This window comes from Arvicola amphibius, chromosome 2 (assembly GCF_903992535.2).
Source record: "Arvicola amphibius chromosome 2, mArvAmp1.2, whole genome shotgun sequence".
NCBI lineage: Eukaryota > Metazoa > Chordata > Mammalia > Rodentia > Cricetidae > Arvicola > Arvicola amphibius.
This window is the reverse complement of record NC_052048.2, coordinates 186107775-186127620: the sequence shown is the minus strand read 5'-3', so window position 1 is coordinate 186127620 and position 19846 is coordinate 186107775. Positions and strand designations below refer to the sequence as shown.

General features: G+C 40.9%; 1 protein-coding gene across 1 annotated transcript in view; it reads left to right on the top strand.

Annotated features, from left to right (window-relative positions):
* The window catches only part of Parp12 (poly(ADP-ribose) polymerase family member 12), a 41216-nt gene that overhangs the window by 13306 nt on the left and 8064 nt on the right, over positions 1 to 19846 (top strand). Inside the window, exons 4-8 of the mRNA XM_038318529.2 lie at positions 594 to 695; positions 4004 to 4127; positions 8704 to 8899; positions 11888 to 12029; positions 15964 to 16060. Of these exons, the coding sequence (XP_038174457.1) occupies positions 594 to 695; positions 4004 to 4127; positions 8704 to 8899; positions 11888 to 12029; positions 15964 to 16060 (661 nt within the window). The remainder of the gene's footprint in view (positions 1 to 593; positions 696 to 4003; positions 4128 to 8703; positions 8900 to 11887; positions 12030 to 15963; positions 16061 to 19846) is intronic.

The following is a 19846-nucleotide window of genomic DNA, read 5'->3' as shown; positions in this document are numbered from 1 at the left end:
TTAATGAGGAAAAGCTGTTACGGAGTTTTTCTATTCTTATTTGTGTTAAGTGGATGGGATAAATGTAATAGGTAAGGACCCTTTGGTGTGGTAATGAGAAATGTACACGTTGAAAGAATTTAGCATGCCTGTCTTAAGAGCTTATAAGTAAACTAAAATTAAGAATATTTTATTTGAAGATGAAAACTTTCCATATATTACCTTTTTTCTTGTTAGTACCCAGTTCTAAAGACTTCATTGACAAATATTTACTATAGGAACTAAATATAATTTTTAAAATGCCCTTATATTTTTCCTTTCCAAGTGACTTGGATGGATAGTAAGAGTTGCAAAAAAAAGTACCACTCTGTGATGTTCTGGATTTAGTAAAAAGCTGTATGACTGAGTGTTCTAGGATTCACCATAAAAGTCAGGTGCCTACCTATGTGATCAGGGTACTTTTATCCTTTAAGGGTAGGTTCTGTCAGTTTGTCTAGACCACTTTGGTAGTGTGTGGAGAGATGAACCGATTCTTTCTTTTTGCCATGAAGTACTGTAATCCTACATGAAAAGCATCAATGGACGCCGACCTATTTCATGTTTTTTCTTTGTAGAAAGAAAAGAAAGTTCAGGTTCTGTGTCACCAGGCGCTCCTAGTCAGGAGGAGAGTGATCAGATTTGCTTGTACCACATTCGGAAGAGTTGTAGCTTTCAAGGTAAGTTAGAGGCTCTTCTCCCCTCTCGTGGGAGGGAGACTCTTCTCATTCTGGAACTGCTTTGAGGCACCCCTAAAGAGAGCAGGGGTCTTGCCAAACTAGTTTTGAATCTGTCCTGTTGAGAATGGAAGGAATTATTTGAATTTTTGAAAATGAAGCTGTAGATAAGCTTTTGGGAATATAGCAATCTGGGTCTGAACCAGGTGAGTGTCAAGTGACCATAGAACTTCCAGAAATAGGGCCACTCAATCTAGTGGAAGCCAAAACAACTACTACTTCTCAAGGGTGACAGTAGGCCTAGGGGAGTCTCAGAAACTGGGAAGACTGCAGTAGGAGGAGGAAATACTTGTGTTAGCACTTGGAGGATTGCTCAGGCTTCATATTAGGCCAGTGGTCTCTGCTTGGGACCTTTGCCTACCCTTTACCACAAACAGTAATTCTTATGTGGGTTAGTGTTTTCACAGAAGCTTTGTATTCACTGACAGCTTAGCCTTTGACTGAAGATTCTTTCTCAGCTTCTGTGACTGCAGCCACCAAAACGTTGTGTTCCATTTTTAGTCTTTAGATGTCACACAAGCAGTTCATGAATATCTTCACTTTGTGAAGGGGTTAGAGAATACAGAGCAGAGCAGAAAGCCCTCCATCCCCTTCATCCTTCCCTCATGGTCAGCACTTGCTGTATGTTGTGCCACTTGTTTTACATACTTTATTTCAAATTGAATTTTATTTATTTATTTTATGTGGATGGAGTTGTTTGCTTGCATGTACGTCTCTACACCTAGTTTTTGCCTGGTGCCCAAGGAGGCCAGAAGAGGGCATCTGATCCCTTGGAACTGGAGTTACAGAAGGTTTTGAGCCACCATATCAGTGCTGGGAATTAAACCTGGGTCCTCTAGAAGAGCAACCACCGAGTCATCTCTATAGCCCCTTCATTCTTGTTTTTAAAAGATTTATTTATTTTTAGCTTTCCTCTCTCTTTCTTTACATTTTATTCTGCTTGCTTTGTGCTTTAAGGGTTCTTAAATGGTCCTGTTTTTATTTGTAGTACTTTTCATTGCTTCCAATTACGTTTTACATTTACCTTTCTCTCTCCTGTTGTACCAAGAGATATAGAGAGGGAGGGGAGGTGAATGTGGGTGCTTTGCTTTCCAAATTGATTCCATTTATGTAACTCACCTGGGAAGCCTAGAGCCTGGATTTCCGTCAGTTGGAGAACATTAGAAGAAAAACAAGAAAGCTGATAAATAGGGTGGAGGACTAGGGAAGATAACCATGGAAGGGTTGCTTTCTGCTCCTACTAATGTGACAAAATTCTCGCCAGCTGCTGTGGTCAAGGTGGCCTCTCCATCCTCCTATGAGAATCCTGGCCTGTCCATCCAGTTCCAAGTTTGCTGTTAGCTACAGCCCTGGGTTCCTGGATCCTTTCTGAGGCCTCAGTCTGGTGGGCACGAGGAAGATACTGTTCCCTAGGAAGTGATTTCTTCCAGGGAGTTTTTCTTTGGGCCACCCAAGATTTGCCTGTACTTGGAGCTTATCAACATAACATTTCAACACTTGGGTGCTTTCTGCTCACTTCTGATCATTTCCTTTAGTGCTCTTCAAGGAAGGAATAGGAACTCTGACTTGGCCACAACCTCTACCATAACTTCAGCCTGGCCCAGTGCTTCATGATTTGTTAGGTCCACTCCTTGTCAAGAATCCAGTAGATCTCTGAGCCTGGTATGAGTCATATAAGGCCAGACTCTGTACAAGTCAGGGAGCTGCAAGGCCCCAAGATGACCATGTCCTGCCTTGTTGAATTTACAAGATTTCCTTGCCTGGACACCCCCAGCTTGTTTTCTGAGGCCTCTTGACCTAGCGCTCCTTTTTGCTGTGCCTGCACAGCTCCTGGCCTGTTCTTTGACAAGCCCTAGCAATGTCAGCATGTTCCTCTGTGTACTCCCCCACCACAGTACTTTTTATGGAATCTTGGAAAGATCTGACATTGAGAAAGAATGTACAGATTTTAGGAAATTTTAATATTTTAAGTGTTAAATTAGCTTAAATTCATTATTGTAAACTACAAATTAAAATGGATTAGCTGCAGTTAATAAGAAATGAATCTTAATCACCTTTTCCTTAGCAGCCAGGTAGGTCCTCTAAAAACAAATGAAGGTTTCCTGGTGCTTGGGTGTTTATCTAGAAAGATGTTACACATGTACTGGTGTGCATGTCTCTATACTAAGTGCATGTGTACATAGCGCTAGCACACTTGGACCTTCCTTGTTTCACTTGCCCCGCTGCTTGCTTTTGAAGACTACATAACGTATGCCTAATACTCAATTAGAAACATGCAAAATGTTGGAAGTCTTTTCTCATTCATCTACAAAAAATACTGCATATGTATAGTTGGAATACTACTAATCTCTCTGTCTCCTAGTTTGTATATAGAAACATTCTGCACCTGGATGAGTATCTTTCTAATAGTTTACTTCTTGGCTATACCTCCATGTCAGAATGCAGTGAACTGCCTAGGCCTTTTTTCCTTCCAGTACTCCCCCCCACACACACACCATCTCTGTACAGATGTATCAGAAACTCACAGAGCTTTTGAAAGGAAGTGTCAGAGCCAGCCAGCATAAGCCAAGATGAAGCAGCATGCAAGGGCTTGAAATGGAGGGCAGTGAGCCCTGTGGCACTTAGAAGACAGGAAACTAGAGGGGAGGACATGGACACTGTGGACAGAGTAATATATGTGAAGACATGGGTAGGGTGTGTTGAAGATAAGGTGGGTCTCTTAGCAGATACCCAGAGGATATCTCAGCACCCAAGCCACCTTCAGTGGAATGTGTGAGGTTGAATGGATTCATCTCTTTCCCCCCCTCCCTCCTTCTCTTCCTTCCTCCTAGGAATTGGACCTAATGTTTTTGTCTAATACAGTTCTTTGTCACTGAACTGTATTTCCAACTCCATTTTTACTTTGAACTTGTGATCCTCCTGCCTCAGCCTCCCAAGTAGCTGAGATTATAGGCCTCAGCCATCAAGCTAGATGGATTCCTGTTGGAGTGAAATCTGGAATCTGACATTCTAGACTGACACATTTTTTAATTTAAAACATCATTGTAATGTCCCATTTAAAGGGAAGACACACTTAGTAAGAACCATAGTATGTAAATGTCTAGGTGGAGCTGCACTAACAAAACCCAGCTTCCTCATAACTTCCCAGAATGCTCTCAGGTCAGTGACCAGGGCCACTCCCATTGACAGTTGAAGGGTGGGGACAGTGTTTACTAGGGTGGGTGTCTTACTACTTTATGTTTCTATTTTAGATAAGTGCTATCGAGTTCATTTTCATTTGCCATATCGGTGGCAGTTCTTGGATGGAGGCAAATGGAAGGATTTGGACAACATGGAGCTTATTGAAGAGGCATATAGTAATCCCAGTAAAGAGAGGTAGGAGAATGAAAACATTGCCCTCATCCAGACTTTGTGCCCAGCCTGTTTGCAGCATAAGGGATTTAGTTTAAACAGTACTATGAACATGCATATGTATGTGTGCACGCAGACACACAGGCACCATCACATAAGTTTGATCTGGGGATGGAAGCCTTTGTTTATACTGGCAATCGGTTTGTCTGTTCTATCTCCTCCATTCAGGAAGGAGCCGTGAGAAAAGAAGGTGGTACCAAGACCAGGTAACTTCACTTAGTTGCTGCTAGGATTGATCACAGAAACAGTTACTTATTATTGCAGATAATCCAGATGATAATTTGTGAATTTCTAGTTTTTTCCGGAAAGTCACAGCTAAACTGTTTAACCTGAATGTTTTAAGTTTTTTTTTTCCTTTTTGCATTTTCATTCAGCCAATTCATAGTGAAAACAGAAGTCTCAGATAGCCTTCTTTTAAATATTTAACCTTAGTTTGTGTTAGAACATGCTGCAATATGTTGCTAAAAAGATAGTTTAAAAAATCTTATTTTGGGCATGGGCTGGGGAGGTGGCCGAGTAGGTAAGCAAGCATATGTTGCTCTGGCAGAGCCCTGCCTTGGTTCCTGAACCCACTTGGTAACCCACTTGATCTTGCAGAGGGTCTGATGCCCTCTTCTGGTCTCCTTAGACACTGCACTATGTGTTGAATAAATGTAGACAAAATACTGCGCCCGAGAAATAAAAATAAATAAACCTTTATTAAAAGAAAAAAAGGGTTTGGAATTTATTTCATTATTGTTTATATCTATGTGTGTTGTGTCTGTATGTATGTGCATGTGAGTGCCTGCAAAAGTCACAAGAGTATTATTGGCTCCCCTGGCACTAGAGTTACAGGCAATTGTGAGCTACCCACTGTGGGTACTGGGAGCTAAGCCCTTATCCTCTGTTAAAGCAGTAAGTGCTTTTAACCGCTGAGCCTCCTAAAAAGAGGATTTGAATGTCTAAAACGATTTTGAACTTAGAGTGCATATGTGCAAATTGCTATTGACTAAAATTGTGAAACAAATTGTTCTCTTTAGGAAGATTAAATAGCTCACATACCACCCATAATCTTCCTACTTGAAGAAAATTTTAGACAGTGTTGTGCATAAATATTTTAAGTATACATCTCAGTGACTTTTGACAAATACATTTGCTTGTGTAGCCAGCTAGTAGTCTGATTGAGATACAGTTTCTCATCACTCTAGAAGGTTCTTCATTCAGCTCACTTTCCCAAGCTGTCTTCACTGACTTCTTTCACCTTAGATTAGTTTTGTTAGTTCTTGGACCTAAAAGTTGAACTGTTTGTTGTGTGCTGAAATGCCTGGAATCTAACAGCACTGTGGTTTCTTTTCTTTTCCTTTTTGAGGCAGGGTCTCATTTTTCAGCAAAGGCTGCCCATAAACTGTCAGTCTAGCCAACACCTCCCAAGGGCTGGCATTACAGGGTTGTACCACCATACCAGTTCAATACTGTGTTGGGCCAATCTTCTGTGCACCATACATGTGTTTCTATTGGGGGAATTTCCAAAGGGATCTCCTGGGAGATAGGCTGTGTTTGTCCTAGGCTTTGTCAGATGATAACAGGTTGTCTTTCAGGTGATCATAGTACTTCCCAGTCCCTTAGCAGTATTTAATGATGTGTCCCCCGATACTGGTACTGTTGACTACTTACATGCTAACCAGGCAAGAGTGTAAAATGTGTTCTCAGTTTGTATAGCCATGATTTCCACGTGTCCGTTGGCCGTTGGGTTCATTCGCTGTGCAGTGTTCATCCTTAATTGTATTTGCAAATAAAGAGAGCCGTGTTTTTCCCCTATCCATTTATTTTTGAAGCAGTCTTTACATTTCTGCATATTAAATGTGAGTTAAAAAATCAGCTCTTTTAGTCAGCTGATAGTGCCTTTAATGCAGAGAAATATTTATCCACCTTTCCCTTTATGGTTTTGTACTTTACATATCTTAAGAAATCCTTCATTCCAAAAACAAAAAAATTCTCCTGAGTTTTCTTGTAAAAGTGAACATTTTAAGTATAACACTATATTTAAATTCTCTTTTTATGTGATTAAATTTGAATTCAGTTTCATTCTTAGGTGAATCACCAGTTTCTTTAATACCTACTTTGAAAATTTTTAATTAATTTGCTCGTGATTAAAATACTTGCCATAAAATTTAAACTGCTGAGTATGCTCATTATACAAGCTCATGACTACTCATTTCTGGAAGTTTATTTTTGAAACCACCAGAAGAGAGCCAAATTTGGTAAAATGTTAACACACCTTAGCTCATTTCAGCTCATTTTGATATTTGTTGTCAAATATTATCTTTTCTACATTCGTCTTCAGTGCCCCCTGTGGTGGCACTGTGTTCGTCTACTTCCGGCCTCTGGTCAGTGTCTGTCTGAAGCAGTCCCACACTGTCTCTTTCACCCACTGGAGCCTAATACTAAGTCATGGTATCTGGGAAGACAAAGGCTCCTCTTCCTCCTCCTCCTCTTCATCCTGTTACTCTCCTCATCCTCTTCCTCTTGCTGCTGCTTCTGCTTCTAGTTCTTGCCATTTTGGTCTTTAGGAATTTAAATTTTTCTTCAGCTTACAGTTAATTCTGCTGTATTTTTAATTTGAAATTCCATTGACTGTTGTGAGTTTGGGGAGAATTATGTCTTTATAATTTTTATGCAGACATGCCCACTTTCTGATCCTTGGTCTCCTCTAGAATAGCTGCTGGGATCCCGATGAAGTGGTAGACTGAGAGTTCTTTACTTTACCCTTTATTCTCCTACCATCTCTTTCATTTACTTTTCATTTCTTTGCTGCATTTAGGGGAATTTTCAGAGTCCCAGGTTACTAGTCAGCCCCATATGAGATCCAGTGAGTCCGTCTGTGACTTTAAAATCTATATTATATTACTTATTCAAATGTTCTTGTTTTTCATCAAGATTACCTGATCAATTTTTTTTAGTCTTATAATTCTAACTTAGACTTTTGATAACTAGCTAAAAAGAACCACTTTACACATATTTGTATCTTAGAATCTAGTTGATAGCCTCAGTAGTCTGATTCTATTTGCTTTGGTCAGCTACATTTTCTCATGGAGTCTTTTCCCACATGTGTTGTTTGATTTGATTTTGAGATATGTTTGATGAAACTTTATATGTGGAAATTTTTGTGAGGTGAGTTCCTCCAAGAAATTGATGTTCGCTTTTCTGGAAACCAATATCTTTACAGCTAATTCTGACAAAGAAGTATGAAACAGTCTAAAACTTGTGTGAGGCTTGACTGGTTGAGAGTCCTGAGGGAGTTTTCCTCTTCTCTCCAAAGCCAGTGTGCATACAGGTGAATGTCCTTCCTGACTGCCTTAGCATGGCATATTCCTGGGACCTAGCTATACAGAAATCTGTCTATCTTCTCTCTTCTCTGTCCTTTCCTTCTAGCACATGCCAGCTCTCTTGTCCAGATGGACTCTCAAGTAACCCAGGCTGACCTCAAACTCATTATGTAGCTGAGAATGACCTTGAACCTCTGACCCTGTCTAGACCTCCCAAGTACTGGGATTACAGGTGTGTGCTACCAGGTCTGGCTAGAAGTATCTCTTCTGAGTTGATTTAGATCTGTAATCCCATCTAGTTGGGAAGGTGAGGCAGGAGGATGATCACAAATTCAGGACCTGCCTGCTACTTAATGACTACTTCAAAATGAAGAGAGAGCTGGGTTATAGTTCAATTGAGGAATGTTGTGAAATCCCCGGTTCAGTATCTAGAAGGAAGAAAAAAAAATCTCTCCTTAGATTTGGCCTCCTTTCTTCCCCGGATTTTGCATTTGCATGTGTCCCCCACTTCCTTTCCTTAGCTGCTAATAATATGTCATTAGTCATTGACCCTGTTCTTACTCCCCTTGGTCTTGGAGCAGTATCACATTTAGAAAGGAGCCTGGACTGTGGCTAGCCATGCAGGCTATGCATCCAGACTGTCTCCTTTATCCTGTGTCTGCTGGCTGTTGTTGCTCAGATGTGTTTCTTAGCTTTCATGGGCTTTTGTTTTTCCATTTGTTGCATGGAGATACTAGCCTCATCCCATAGGGCTGTTAAGATTGACTATGCTATACATTATTTTATGCATGGGCTGGCAAATGCTCAGTATATGCTAACTATTGTTGCTTTTGTTTTCTAAGGATTTCTCTCTTTTTTTTTTAAACAGCTTAGGAATGCATTTTATTTTTGTAGTCTTGGAGATCAAACCCTTGCAGATCAAACTGGCCTGTTCATGTTAGGCCAATGCTCTTCCCTAGCCACATCTCCAGTCTTAATTATTTTGAAGAAGATTCAAAATTTTCTGAATTTTACAGTGAAAGGATTTTCATGATAACCCGTCTTCTGTATCATCCTGACTTTCACAGAGCAGAGGTGACAATCTTGTAACACAGGTTTCCCTGCCTCTGGAAACGTTTCTAAAACTGTACGACACATTTACTATTCACACATCCTATATTCTCATAGGTGGAAGCAGAATCACCTGTGTTGTTTAATTGGTGAAATTTTAATCTGCTCTTCATTTTCTTTTCCAGGATAGTGTACACAGAGTCAGCTGCTGGCTTACACTTTGTTAACTTAGACTTTGGTTCCATGAAGTTTGGTAGTACTGTGGCTCGCAGACTCTCCACCGCTTCTTCAGTCACCAAACCCCCGCATTTCATCCTCACTACTGACTGGGTTTGGTACTGGATGGATGAGTTTGGTTCTTGGCAGGAATATGGACGACAAGTAAGTGTGATAATAAAAAGGATGGCAATTTTGTATAAGATGAAACATCTATTCTAAACAGAAGCACAAAGATGCCAGGGAGTGTACTTGGTAGACATCAGGATCCCCAGATACCTGGATGACAGTGCATCTTTACAATCCTGTCTTTGAATGACTAGATATCTTAGCTCATGAGAATTGAATGTTAAATAACTGTGATGATGCCGGCTTTCTTCATTGATTTTTATTAGTTAATAGAAAACTCTGGAGCTAGTGCCTAAACTGTAGTATAAAGTTGAAGGCTTTCAAATTGCCTTTCTTGCCTGTTTCTGCAATTTCAGAAGATAGCAATGTATGAGAATATGACTTATATCAGCAGTTGACTTGGAACCCAAATCAGGTAACTCACTGTCACTTATATGAAGATGTCTACAAAGGCTGGGATCAAGAGATCTGGGGACTTTACAGAAATAAAGTATGTGGAGAGAGTCACTTATGTAGAGATCCTTTTCAACAGTGAAAATTATCTTGGGGACCTGATGGTACTTGCACTCCCTGACCTGTTGGAGGTTGTGTTGAGGCTTGGGTTTCTTGTTCTTAACTATATGCAGAATGCCCTTATCTGATCACATTTTTATGTAAGCTCCACAAGGACAGGACATTTCTCTTTTTCCATGGGTGCATCTTCCATGCTTAGAATGATATATTGCGGCTTCTTCAGAAATAGATGGCTACCAAAGGCAACAGTCACTTTTTACTTGATGATCCCTCTGGCTCTAGGGGGAGACAGGGGCAGCCCTGTTGATGTAACACAAAGAGCTCTGATAGCACTCATGCAAAAGAAGTCTTCCCAGACTGCACCCGTCAAGTTCAGGGGTGGAGACTTTCTCTTCCAACCGCCAACACTTTGCTTGTGTATGTTTTTGTTTGCAGTCTATAAACTTGTTTAGGACAATTTGGGAATCTCTCGACATGAACTTCGTGTGGACGCCGTTGGTGTGCCCACATGCTGCAAGGATTTGGAGACATAGGTGTACTTGATGAGTTCTTGGGGTCTCCTTTTATAGTGTTAGCTGTATAGCCTTGGGATCATTCTCCCTTCATATAATTGTTTTTTTTTTTCTTTAGGATTGTTTGGTTTTTTTGTTTTTCTAATTTCCAGTTTCAGACTAGTTTTCTCTTGATTTTCAGAAAAGCTTTGTTTCTGAGTTTAGAATGTACCCCAAAATTTAATGTCAAAATCAACCAGACCTGCCTTAGAACACATGGAAATTTTTCATTCCTTCAAATCTTACTAGTCACTCTCCAAGTGCTGCTAATCTTGGGCTTCCTCAGCTTAACCACTGGTTTCTCCAGACTACAGCCAAAGTCCCTCGTTTTTGCTTTCTGTTTGGCTGCCTTCATTCTCTTCCCTGTGATAACCTGTGTTAAGGGCTTTTCACCTTAAGGGTTGGGGCTGGGGCTTGAGTTATATGTCTGACTCTGTCTCCTTTCTGCTGATTCTTTCCTTCATTTCCTGTTTTATCTTCTTTTCCCTTCACTGTCTGGAAGTGATTTTTATACCACCTCCTCATTCTTCCAAATTTTAACCTAATAATTTAGTTTTGAAGGATGATAGAGTTTAAAAGGAGAAACTAAGCACTATTATAAAACCATAAAATACTTCTTTCCAAAACCATATACCTACTACCCCTTCTCCGACCGCCTTCATAGAGCCAAGCCATTCTTCTCGGGGTTGGGCCTTGACTCATGCTTCTTTTCCTTCAGGAAACTTTGCTGGATTGTGTCTCACTTAGTCTGCCTGTAGCTTCTGTGTCACCCACATAGCCCCGTGGGACGTTTGAGCATGATGTATCGATTTAACTGCTTGCTTTTTATTTTCCCTCCCTTTTTGCTGTACTGTTTCCCAGGCAGGGACAGATTCTGTTTTATTTAATGTTTTGTCCCTAAATTGTAGAACTGTGACTTAGTGAAGAGTACATTTATTTTTATCTTACATATGTGGATGTTCTGTCCGCATGTTTGCCTGTGCGTCATATGCATATGGTGCCTGCAGAGGCCAGAAGACGCCTCAGACGCCCTTGGAACTGAAGTTACAGACATGTTAGCTGCCGAGTGGGTACCGAGAATTAAACCTGGGTCCTCAGCAATAGCAGCAAGTTCTCTTAACCACTGAGCCATCCCTACAAAGCCTCAGGTCCTACTTCTTAAAGTTCTGCCTCACATTGGAGACTATACTTTCAGAGCATAAATCCTTGTGAGACAAACCACATCTAAGCCATAGCAAAGCCGCAGAATTCAAATTTAGTTCATCCAGTCCCAAGTATTATCTAGTAGGTAATTGCAGAGAAAATGAGAATTGAAATAAATAACTGGGGGGCGTTGGGGAGATCCTCCAAGAGACCAGAAAATCACAGAAAGGGACTGAAGCCTGACTGGAGGATTAAGGGAATGAGATAGCTGTAGAAGAGGTAGTGCTTCTCGAGCTGACCAGCTAAGTGGCCTAGGTGAATTAGCCGTTGATAGTTTGCCATCATTTGTATAGCTGTACATCTAGTCTGAAGAATTTTAAAAATGCTTGTTTATCTATTTGTATGTATGTATATATATGGGTGTGCTCATGCCACTGCATGGATGTGGAGGTCAAAGGTCAAATTGTGGCAGTTTGCTTTCTCCTATTACGTGTTCTAAGGATTGAACTCAGATTATTTGCCTTGGTGGCAAGTACCTTTTCTTGCTAAGTCATCTTGCTGTTCTTTTGCTTTTTTATTGCTTGCATCCTGGTTACCCTACTTAGCAGGACCTATATGTACCATCATCTATTTATAGTAGCTTCAAGAGAGTCATATAACTTCCCTTCCATACCCCCATCCTGTCACCCCGCTCCCTGGCACCTCCTGTTTCCCTATAACAGGATCATTTGTCCAGAATGGGGGCTGGATTGACCAGCATTTTTGTTTATCACCACAACCTCTTGCCTCCCTGACATCTTTGGGTTTCCCCTTACAGGGCACAATGCACCCTGTGACCACCATCAGCAGCAGTGACGTGGAAAAGGCTTACCTGGCATTCTGTGTCCCAGGGGCTGATTCCCAGGCAGCTACCTTGAAGTTCCAGGCTGGAAAGCACAACTACGAGTTAGACTTCAAAGGTACCCCTTTTCTTGTGGAGTGAGCCCTCCCATATTAACCTGGGGGCCTAGCTGGTATAAGCAAGGAAAGGAGGGTGTGTCTATCCCAAAAGGCAGTCAGACCCATCAACAGATGATACTTACTGCCCTGCACTCTCAAGGAGATGTGCTTCGAGGGTTTTAGGAGATGGAGCTTTTCGGACATTGAGGGATCGGGCCAGTGAATACAGTGTGGCTGTTCTGTATCTGAAGGTTAACCTCTGGCTCTCCAAGGCCCACATGACTCTACTATGAGGTGTCATCTCATTATTCCTGGCATAGCACCAAAGCTACTGCATTTTCTGTAGGTACTTTCAGCCTTGATGCTCTAGGACACTAGTTAAAAGTTCTGTCCTTTTAGTTAGTGTCTAGAAGCTGGAGCTGAGGTGATTTTTTTCCCCCATGTATCTTAACAGACAAAAGCAGAGCAGTCACCCATTGGCCAGTTCTTCAGTGGCTGATTTGTGAGAATGCTTCAAGTTTTAGTTGCACAATAATTTTTCATACCATCTCCATGCAAACATTTCATCCAGCTCTGCTCAGCTCACCTTACACTCACAAGTCCAGCATGTTCAAGGGAGTCAGAGGACCTGCCTTGGTGCAGTGTCTCCGCCCTGCTCTGTGTGGAAAGCAGCAAGGTGCCATTGGCAAATTTTCCGAAAACCACTTGGTGTCTGTTTTCGGCAGTTACTTTTTTTTTTTTTCCCTGGAGGGAGTTCAGGAATCATTCATATCCTGAGATCATCTGCATTTATTTTCCAAACATCTTTATATCAAGATAAACTGAGGGGGGCAGGTAACACAAACTTCCTAGCATTGTTCCCTAGGTAGCAGGGGATGACTTAGGCCACGTCCTGTCCATGCCTATTGTGTCCAGCAGACTGAAAACACCTCTTCCCCAGGTGACCTCCTAATTTACAGTAGAAGGAGCAGAACGACATTAGCACATCCTGACCACTTGTTAGGATGGTGTCAGGTTGTTTACTATCAGAGAGCTAGGCGGCCACAGAGCTAGGCAACCACCTCCTGTGTGGAAGGGGCAAATTGCACTTTGGAAGTTGTTCAGCATTCTCTGAGCGCCAGACAATGTGGAATATGGACTTGCATAATTCAGCCCCCACACTTCCCCACTTTTTATTAATTTTAATAAAGCCTGTGCTTCTGCAACAGGACAGAAGATTGCATCTGTCTTACGCAGAGACTCCTTCATTTACCCAGACTTACCCGTCTTCAGAACAGGCATTCTAATTATGCAAGTTCCTGTCTTAGGTATCTGGGGAGAAGAAGCTTCAAACCTGTCTCTGACTGCTGACCTCTGTGAAACAAAAGAGATTAAGGGAGAGAAATACCTTTGGGCTCTGTGTCTCAGAGCCATATTTTCTTGTTAGGAGAGATCATAATGTTTTATGAATAATCATGCTCCTCAAGGCTATAGTCGCCTAGTTAAAGGAGAGGAGGAGCACCTGAGTTGAAAATGTTTTCTTCAGCTGGTCTAGAGCACCTCTTAACAATTTTACACTGTATAAAAATCTAGAACTCTTAACATATGCATTAAATCCATAGTGCATTTATAGTGCATGTCAAACTTTTCTCAGTGTCTTATAAGCAGTTACAAACATTACCAAGTCAATACTATAATTCTAGAATGGGAATTAATAATCATTCCACAATTTGACATATCACAATTTCCTTAAACCCATTCTAATCAAAAGACAAGTTTTTTTGATGGGTGAGAGTCCAATGGCATTGTTACTGTCAGTCAAGCCCTTAGGCTCTCCCTTTCTACGTGAAGAGGGCCTTCAGTCACTCCTTATTTTGAGTCTTTCTTCCCCTAAGAGGAAAGTTTAGGTCTTAGTTCTGAGGGTCAATATTTTAATCAAAATGAGTTCTGTGTCCCAAAGTTTAAAACAGTTGACTGTTTGGTCTGCATGTCTAGTTTGACTCCAAAGCAAGCAGGATTCAGACTGCAGAAAATTGTAGTCACTGCAGTGTGGCTGTGTGGGTCCCAAGCATCAGGAAGCAGCTCAGTGCCCTGCAGTGCAGAGCAGTGTCAGCAGGTCCCGCAGATCAGGCACCATGGCCTCTCACTCTGACTCCTCAGTGGGGCATTAGCAGCTACGAAGTCATTGGAACTGTTCAGTTATTTTTGACTTAGGGTTTTATGTCACTTATGGTTTTGTTTAAGGAAGACTCCCTGATGCTCTTGCCCCTCAGAGAAGTTTCTTCTGTTCTCCAGAGGAATGACTTCTACTGGAGGAAACCAGCCAGGAGTGTCCCAAGTGCCAGTCACTGTAATTGATGGCAGTGTGTAGAAGAGTACAGGGGGATAGAAAGGGCAGGACTGCCGTGAAGACCCAGTTTCTGCAGCATTCACTCCTCCTGACTGCTGCTAACCACAGTTTGAGTTCTTTTAAATATCTGGAAAATGTCAAACATACCTTTCTAGTTCTCAACTTGGACTTCAGTCCCTGGAGACAGAGCAGACTTTCAGTACAAGGATGTAGCTAGAAAAAGCATGCTCACAGTGATCACAGTTTGCCTGTTGCTTGATTTTTTTTTTTTTTTGGTAGATAATAGTATCTGTAAAGGAAAAGGATTGAAGTCATTGGCTTTACCTGCACTGTCTTTACTATGTACAATGAAGCAGAGTCTCACGCCAAACTCTGCCACTTACACTTACTGATTATGAGGAAGCAAACACTTTCAAAATGTATGTTACATAGCAGCCCAAATGACCAGCTCTGGTAAGATTTCTTCTCATGAAAGAGTAACTCAAAGTGATAGCCAAGTTTCCAGAAGCAGAGCAATGACATCCTGTTCCCTGACTGTCAACAGCAGAATCCCCCACAGCAAGCTCATTTAGGGATGTGTCCCAGGGTAAGTTAAGGAAACAACAAAGTTATTAGGGAAGGGGGTTCTTTTTTTTCCCAATGAAAGATTAGAGAAGCTGTCTAACAAATGCTTAACTACTCCATATGTGCTGAATAGCCATTTTTACTGTTGAAATGTCATTTAAGATTCATTATATATGGTTATTAAGCCAGTGTGTTCATGAGCAAAGCATCATGTAGAATGACGAGTGACAGAAAGGTTAAGGAAGCTAAGTGAGTGTGGACTCCAGAAGACAGTGAGGACAGCTGTAGTGGAAGGGGCACGTCCTCAAATTACTACATAGTTTACCTTCAAAGGCAGGTAAATTCAGACATCTATAAGCTTTAGTATTAAAATATTCCTAAAATTAAAATAAAAATTGGTTTATATATTTAGATATAAAAGTAGCACTTGATAGGGTTTTCTTAATAGGTAGTATAACTTCTAGATATTTGTCATTTTCAATGCAAATGTGGATGGATATTCACCCTCTATTCTTGGGATGAACCTGAGATTGAGATTGAGGGTGGGTCAAATGTTTTGTTTATTAAGGAGCACATGGATTTGAAAAGATTGATAAACACTGCTGTAGAGTCTGCTTACTCAAATTTAAGAAAAGTCATAAGGACAAAATTATTACCTATAAATTGTATTAACTCAAGATGTGGTAATTTGGTATCAGGCTTGGCTGAAACTTTACATCCAAGCTGGAAAAAATTGCTAAGCAAAATAATAATTTAAATATTATTGGAAAGAACAATTCAAAAGCATTCATGCGTAATTGATATACCAATTACTAATCATTTCTCTATTCACTAAACTCAGTCTCCTAAGGATACCAGCTTTATTTATGACTATTTGAAGTGTGTAAAATCACATTATTTTTAAAACTGATCTTGGGTTTTACATGTTGGATTATCTGTCCAACCCATTTAATTTATGTTTACAGAACATTTCTGCTGTGCATACACGTACGCACGCACGCACGCACACATACACATGTGGTTTTTTTCATTAGATTGTTTTTTGTTTGTTTGTTTTCCAGCCTTTTTGCAGAAAAACCTTGTGTATGGCACTGTCAGAAAGGTTTGTCGCAGACCCAAGTATGTGTCTCCCCAGGATGTCCAAATGAAGCAATCCTGGTAAGTAGCATTTGTGAGCTTACTTGGTGTAGGTTTCAGTTGAGGAATGCTTTGCTGCCAGAAACAAGAGCTTCTCAGATTACATGAAAGGGTACTGACTGACATGCATGGCTAGCATATTACTGTCATTAAACCTATGGGAATCGGGCCATGGTGGCACACACCTTTAATCCCTGCACCAGGAAAGCAGAGGCAAGCAATCTCTGTGAGTTCGAGTCCATCTGATCTACAGAGCTAGTTCCAGGACAACCACATCTATACAAAGAAACCCTGTTTCACAAAGCAAAACCCAAACGAGTTGGGAAAGTGTGTGAGCCATAGTGAGATTAGCATTGTGGGTTTCCTCAAAGAAATCACAAAACTGTTGGGATGTGCAAACCTGGCTAGATTTGAAGCCAGGCTATCATTTGTCTTTAAATGTGATAATTGAGTTATGGACCTGAATCTTTAAAAAATGTTTAAGTTGTTGGGTATGTAACATCACACCTTTAATCCCAGCACTCAGGAGGCAAAGGCAGGCAGATCTCTGTGAGTTCAGAGCCAGCTTGGTCTACAAAAGTGAGTTCCAGGACATTCAGGGCTACACAAAGAAACTGTCTTGAAAAGAAAACCAAAACAAAGAAACTTCTGGTATAATAGCCATTAGCAAACCAGCTTCGCTTTCACAGTGGGTTTCTTTGTCACAGGTTGGCTGCTAAGAGCATCTAATTGAACCCATAGGCAGTACACAATAGAGGAGACTTTCTGCAGCTAATGGGAAATTCTTGCTCTGCACTGATCAAATTTTCTTTAAAACAAAAGTAGTTTAGTCTTGGACAGTTGTGATTGATGTGTTGGAGCTAGCCAAACCACATAGCTGTGTACTAGAAGATGGCCTGGATAGTGAAGATGACCAATTCCCCTTAAGAGTCTCCGTTTGCCATGGCCATGCCGGGACTTTCAGACAACAATATTGTTAGCTGCCTAAGCTTTCTTAGCCCCAAAGCGGGGTCCCTTTGGTTTTATTGGTTCTCTGAAAACTTCAGAGGGAAAGTTTATTGATATGTTTGTAAAACAGAGAGGTCATTTAAAGATCTGGTGTAAGTGAGAGGAAATGTGCATTAGCAATGCCTTGAGAGTCAGATACAACGATGTAAGTTCCTGAGAACATGCCCTCCTTTTTCTCTTATAATTAAAGTTTACTTTTGATGAAATGTAAAAAATGTGCGTGTTTAAAAGTCCAACTCTGTAACACAGTATACTCAGTTGTTTGTGCCTGTGTTATCACTACCCTGCTCCAGTTGTGGTAACCATTTTTGTCTGCTTCTAATTGCCCTTTCTGTGTTTATCTTTGCAAAAATAAAATAGTGTGTATATATGCACAGGTACCCATAAAGACATCTGCCTACTTCCTGTGTAATTGCTCTGTTCAAATCACTGAAAACTTTTTTCTTTTCTCTTTTTTTAATTAAACTTGCCTAATTTTTTTTTTGATTTTTGTTTTTAAACATTTATTTTTAATTCATTTTACATTCCAAACAAGGTTCACCCTCCCATCCCTCTTCCCGCTGCCCCCCCAAACCACCCCCATCCACTCCTCCCAACAGGTAAGGGCTCCCATGGGGTGTTGACATAGTTTGGCACATTAATTTGGGGCAAGGCCAAGCCCTTCCCCTCTGCATTAAGTCTGAGTATGGCATCTCCTCATAGTCTCTAACAAGCTAGCTCCTGCACCAGGGATAGGTCCTAGTCCTGTTGTAACAATGAATGGGCCAGGCCTGCTTGTTTGGGTTTCTGTCCTGCTTGGTACCCCACAACTGTTTAGTCCCAAAGAAAATCACACATAGGTCTCTAAAGTTATAAAGCTGATTGGCCCATTAGCTCTAACCTCTCACTGGTTAACTCTCACAACTTGATTAACCCATTATTCTGATCTATGTTAGCCATGTGGCTCAGTACCTTTTTTCAATGGTGCAGATCACATCCTGCTGCTTCGGTGGTCTGGGCAGGAGTGGGAGGAATCAACTTCCTCCTTCCCAGAATTCTCCTGTTCTCATTACCTGTTGCCAGGGGCCCCTCAGATAGCTAGCCCAAGCTTCATGACTGACTCCCACATACGGAGAACCTGGTTTGGACCCAGTGGAGGCTACATAACTTTTTGTCCAGAGTTCATGAGTTTTCATGAGCTTGGTTCAGCTGCCTATGCAGATTTCTCCATCGTGATCTTGATCTCACTTGTTCATGTATTCTCTCCTTGCCTTTCTTTGACTCGATTCCCTGAGTTTGACCTGGTGCTTGGTTGTGGGTCTTTGCATCTGGCTCCATTAATTACCCGAAGGAGGCTCTAACTTCTCTGGAGCTGTGTATTGTATGTAGTGTCGCACTGAAGACTCTTTAATCTGCTTCTGCTCATGTGATTCATTAGTGTTTGTATATAACATACTTTATTAATTTGTTCCCCTTCATGAATGTTTGTGTTTTCAATATTTTGCTATTACGAAATACAATGCTATGGAGAACCCTATGGTGTATTTGGAGGTTGGTTGTCAGGTCATAGCCAGAAGTCAAACTGAATTCCTTTCCATAAACTTGTACCACTATGACCATCCAGCAAGATCACAATTTACTGATTTTTCTTGGCCTTGCCTCTAGTGAATCATCAAGCCCTTGGGTTTCTACCGTCCTCAATAGTCAATAGTCTTTAGTCTGCTTACCTTTATGAATGAGATTGAGTATATATATATATATATATATATATATATATATATATATATATTTTATAAAACATAGGGGTGATTCTCCAACTCCTTTTTTTTCCCTCTGTGGATCTGTGGACTGTCTTTTTGTTTGTTGGTTGTTGTTGTTGTTGTTTATTTAAGACAAGGTTTCTCTGTGTAGCCCTGGCTGCCCTGGAACTCGCTGTTTAATCAGGCTGGCCTCAAATTCACAGAGATCCACCTGCCTCCACTTCCTGAGTGCTGGAGTTCAAGGCATGCACCACCACTGCCTGAGTCTTTTTTTTTTTTTTTTTACTATTTAAATTTTATTTATTATGATTGTGTGCATGTATGCATGTGTGTGAAAACAGACTTGCATATGCTGGTTCCCTCCTTCCATTATGGGTGCCTGGGATTCAAACTCAGGTCCTCACACTTACACACCAGCACTTTACTGAAGGAAACAGCTTTCCAGCGCCAAGAGCTTCTTCATCTGTTAGGGCCTTTCAGCCCTTGACTGCTTCTGTAAACTTCAGATACATCCTCTGGCTTGTTACCTGCTTTATTTTGTTGGTATTCATAAGGTATTTTTCATTAGAATTGTTTTTTGTTTGTTTTCTAACTTTATTGTTTTGGTTAAATGCCAATCTCTTTGGTATTGCCTCTAGGTTTAGTTGTGATTGATTGTGATGGTCCTACATCACATTACATGAAGTTTTTTTTTTTTTTTTTTATTGTTTCCCTATGCCAGGGATATTTTATTTTTTATTCTTTGCCCTAAGCAAAATTTAGAAGTCTTTTTTTCTTTCTCTTTTCTGGATTTCTTTCTTTTTCTTTTTATTTTTTTGTTTTGTTTTGTTTGTTGAGACAAGGTTTCTCTGTAGCTTTGGTGCCTGTCCTGGAAGTAGCTCTTATAGACCAGGCTGGCCTCGAACTCACAGAGATCCACGTGCCTCTGCCTCCTGAGTGCTGGGATTAAAGGCGTGAGCCACCACTGCCCGGCTTTTCTGGATTTCTTGTGTCATCATTCTAGTTTAGTTTTTAGGGGACTATAAGCAGACTTATGCTTAGTATGTGCAAGGCAAGGTCC